Source organism: Culex pipiens, chromosome 2, assembly GCF_016801865.2.
Source record: "Culex pipiens pallens isolate TS chromosome 2, TS_CPP_V2, whole genome shotgun sequence".
Taxonomy (NCBI): Eukaryota; Metazoa; Arthropoda; class Insecta; order Diptera; family Culicidae; genus Culex; species Culex pipiens.
This window is the reverse complement of record NC_068938.1, coordinates 132,012,905-132,016,997: the sequence shown is the minus strand read 5'-3', so window position 1 is coordinate 132,016,997 and position 4,093 is coordinate 132,012,905. Positions and strand designations below refer to the sequence as shown.

The 4,093-nt window shown below is 43.6% G+C and overlaps 1 protein-coding gene across 3 annotated transcripts; it reads right to left on the bottom strand.

The window, feature by feature from the left end:
- Nucleotides 1-759: 759 nt before the first annotated feature.
- On the bottom strand, nt 760-3,018 carry LOC120425372 (uncharacterized). 3 transcript variants are annotated; one of them, XM_039589893.1, is made up of 4 exons: nt 2,955-3,018; nt 2,820-2,890; nt 1,845-2,762; nt 761-1,784 (listed from the first exon to the last, which is right to left on the bottom strand). In XM_039589893.1, the coding sequence occupies exons 3-4, from the start codon at nt 2,754-2,756 to the stop codon at nt 1,086-1,088; spliced, it is 1,611 nt and encodes a 536-aa protein (XP_039445827.1). In that variant the 5' UTR covers nt 2,757-2,762; nt 2,820-2,890; nt 2,955-3,018; the 3' UTR covers nt 761-1,085. The 3 variants fall into 3 exon arrangements, with proteins under 3 accessions (XP_039445835.1, XP_039445827.1, XP_039445818.1); XM_039589901.2 differs by lacking the exon at nt 2,955-3,018 and having other exon boundaries at nt 760-1,784; nt 1,845-2,756; nt 2,820-2,950; XM_039589884.2 differs by having other exon boundaries at nt 2,820-2,957.
- Between the last annotated feature and the right edge of the window lie 1,075 nt (nt 3,019-4,093).

The following is a 4,093-nucleotide window of genomic DNA, read 5'->3' as shown; positions in this document are numbered from 1 at the left end:
GACCGGTAGGGGATGGGCTTAGACGGTTTGGACTTGCGACGTACTGGATTTCCAATCCAGAGGTCGTGAGTTCATTTATCGTACCGGGATGATGAAACAAAAACAACGAGAATCAGGTGCTTGATTTTAATGTAGTGTTTTAAAATGTTTAAAGTCCGTTGCAAATATATTCACACCGCATAAGTTTTTTTTCCGAAATTTCATTTTTCGTCAGAAGCAACTTTTTTCTGGAAACGATTTTAATTTTCATTCATTAAGGCTCAGGAAGGCATCATTCCCGATCGGCCATTTGGCGGCCGTGTTTGTTTTAGAAAAACATTCAAATCTTGATTCAGAATGTTTCAATCGAAAAATGGTTTTCTTTGTGTTGTTTGTAGAAGGATTTTACCTATCGTGATTTTTTTTTTTCATTTCAGAAATAGTGATTTTTAAATAGTAAACTTGAGTGCGCCGTGCGGGGAGAACTCGAACATGGTAGCCTGGTGTGTTTGAAGTTCATCTGCACTGAAAACCTGGGTCGAACGGAAAGAATCTTCTGTCTCATTTTACACGATATCTCGCAAGATCTCCTTTCTGCTCTCACAACCGCAAGCTTATGGAGGTGGCTCGCACTGACAGCGGCTCAACATCCTCGCCGCTTGCCTTAGCTGAATACTTGTACGGCGTGCGTGCGTTTCGGGAAGACTGGTCCTAACCGTCCTAACGAAGAGACCGTCAGTGTACGCACACAAAGTTGAAACGAACCAATGCCGTGCTCGACACTCAAACAGCTGCGTGATACGAAGCTACATGCTCTTTCATTTTCTTTATTTTTTCTCTTGTTCTTGCTTGGGCGGTGTTGCGTGGTGACAGCAACCACTTGAATGCAGTGATGGTGGAAGGAATTTCAGAGAAATTCAAACTGCTCTGCGTGATTGAGAGAGATCGTGAGAGATCAATCACAATTCACAAACAATTTCAAATGTTCACAACCCTGACTTGCTTGTCGATTCGGTTTGATGGCGAATAAAGCAACAGGTTTTATTCCTTTCTTATTTCATTTTTACAGTTACAAGTTCACCTTACGATGCAAAAAAATCAAGGATTCATCTCAAACTAGTAACTTGTTCCAGCAGTTTCTGGGCCACGCTGGAAACCTGCTCGCAGTTGATGCTCACGTTCAAATGTGAACAATTTTCGACAATAAATTCCACCGATTTGTCCGTTATTGGACAGTACTCGATATCCAGTTCCTTAAGTTGCGGAAATTGGTCCAAATTGCTGACAAATTCGTCGTCGACGGTTTTGATCGAATCGAGTGTAAGTTTTTCTAGCTGAGGGCATTGCAGGATCAACTTGACGAGATTCTCTGGTAGAATCTGGCACTCTGATATATCGAGTTCCTTCAGTGTGGTCAGCTTTTCGGAGATTTTCATGACATAATTGCGCACTCTGTTGTTCCATAGGCTCAAGCTTCGCAGCGATTGCAACCTTGCGGCAAAAATGTCTGACCAACTGGCTAGCTGACAATCCAAAATTTCCAGCGTTTGCAGATTTGGGCAGCTGGTCAAAAAGTTCCGCAGGCTGCTGTCGATGAAATAAATTGCGTCAAGCCTCAAGTAGCTTAAATTGGCACTTTGAAAGCCTTTGAAGCTTGAGTATCGTCTATCTTGGCCTGAGAGAGATAAAGAAGTCAGCTCAGGCATTTCGGCCAGAAACGAAGGCTCAAAATAACTTTGATCTTCTGCGATGGTGACAGATATTTCCTGCAGGTTTTTCAGATTCCGCCCAATTTCCATGAGAACCTGTTTTAAAGTAATCGAGCATTAGATATTTGAAATTTTTAATTTACTAGTCTTTCTCACCTCGTTCGTAGAAGTTATGCTGAGAACTCTAACCAAAGGCTGCATCAGGCTTAGTTGCACTGCTATATTTTCTTCTCCACGATCAGCTATATTTGTCAACTGAAGCTGGTCCATACTGGCAATCTGCTCCAGCATAAATTGCGTAAAATTACATTCCAACTCTTTCAACGTGCCTTGGACCGATCTTAACAAACGGCAAGCTATAGCTTCCTCCTCACCACTTACGTCGAATGCCAAATCCATCACTCTCAACCGAGGGAAAATGCTTCTAAAGATATCAAACAGTCGATTGCAGGATAGAACTTCCAGCTTTTCCAACCGAAAATTCGCTTCAATTTCCTCTACGGAACTGTACTCGATGCCATACAGACTCAAGCTGATGAGATTGGGAGCCCCACGCAGCATTCCCAGAAGAATCGAAAGTCCAATTTCACAATGATACAATGTCAGTTCCGTCAATGCAGCGCCAAACGCAGGCCACCAAGATTCGACACAGATTATCTTCGACTGGTTCAATCTCGTACGAGAAGCCGGAAGCAAATTCTCCGGCTGGAATGTTTCATCCATTGTGACCTTTCTCTTGAACGCGACTACGAATTCCTTGCGCAAGGAGTAGCTCTGATCGACGATGTCCTTCCAACGGTGGCACGTTGACCGAACTTCCAGCAGAGAGTCTACGTCCAAGTGCTGGAAGATCATAACCAGCAGTTCCGTGGGAAGATCCGTTACGTAGTGCAGGGGCAGGTCAACCGTCTGGCGACACTCGGGACAGAACCACCACAAACCGGACGATTTGCTGTTGGACGTTCGCAGCACATCGGCGACGGTCTGATCCAGGTTGACGGTGGCGGGATGGAACCGCTTCCGGCATGGGCCGTTGCACGGAACTTCATTGGCTCGTATGAGATCCATCTGTTGCTGGGGATAGCTTCAGAGTTATTGGAAGGTTAGAAAAGAAGTAAAAATAAACTTTACCAGATTTTGCTTCCGATTTCTCGTAATCAACAGTTGGTTTCGTGTTAATTTCTTCTCTTCGTTCCGGAATTCTAGAATATTGTTCAAGAAACTAAATATTTTTTGCAAATAATTCGACAGTTACAGATAGCTTACACGTTTCTAGAGCCATGCTAAAAATTGATCAAGAATAAACCAAATTGAAAACTATAGTATACACACTCATCTCAGACAATACAGATTTGGGTTGTTTTAGATTGATCGAGCTGGTTCTGCCAGAATCCTGTTAGAGACCCTAAATATGTTTTGAGCTTGGCAACACTCACGCAAAACCGGAGTTAGGTATAAATTACTTATTTTTAGTATTTTTTGAACTTATGTTCTAGCTTGTCAAATTATACCTAAAATTTAGTATTTTTTTCTTCCTGAAATTTAGTATTTTTTTAGAACACTGGAATACTTCTTAAAAAATACTAAATTTAAGTATTTTTTCGAACTTGCGTTAATTTCACGATCTGACATGTCAGTTCGGTGCCGGTTGTGTAGCACTTTGGAAGGTTTTTGGCCAGCTGCTATTATAGGTAAGTTGTATTTTCTGCCGGATGGAACCGGTTTGCGTCGAAGCCCGTTGTGGGTTGAAATCAGGAATGCGGATTTTGCGGTTCGGATTGTCCGCCAGAGGAAAATGCAACGCCGGGTGTTGTAGGAAGAGGACGGACGCCGGGTGTAGAAGGAAGAGGACGGAACATTCAACTCCTGGCGACGGCGATGCGGCTCCCGGTGGCTGTTCTTCAAGTCGGCTTCAACGGCAGTATTGAAAGGAATCGGTTTGCGTGGCAGAGTTGGTTGGTTGGCGTTGGCAGGGATGTTGCGAGGAGGAGGTGGATGTAGATTAAACAATCCGCTGGAAGTTGAATGTTTCGCTGAAAAGAGGTGCCGGTCGGGCCGGGAAATTTCTGGCGGGACGTTTACTGTTCCGTCAACATGCGGCATTTCGTTAAGTTCACCTACTCTTCCTCCTCCATCCCTTGTGGACGGATAAACGCGGCACCGGTTAAACATGAGAATCGGACGAAAGACAGCGGCAAAAACGGAAATGCCGTAAAGGAGTTGATTGTTCCGCCGGGAGTTGGTGAAGCAAAACGGGTGCTAATTTGCAGTGAAAGTTGGTGTGTGCGTGTGTGTGTGTGTGTGTGTGTGTGTGTGTGTGTGTGTGTGTGTGTGTGTGTGTGTGTGTATGTGTGTGTGAAAAATTATAAAATACAAAAACCATACAAAAAAAAAAAATTAAAAAA

Coding starts and splice junctions, on each gene's coding strand:
- LOC120425372 (XM_039589893.1), bottom strand. CDS start 2,756: ATGGATCTCATACGAGCCAATGAAGTTCCGTGCAACGGCCCATGCCGG. Junction 1,785..1,844: donor GCATAACTTCTACGAACGAG/GTGAGAAAGACT, acceptor ACTTTAAAACAG/GTTCTCATGGAAATTGGGCG.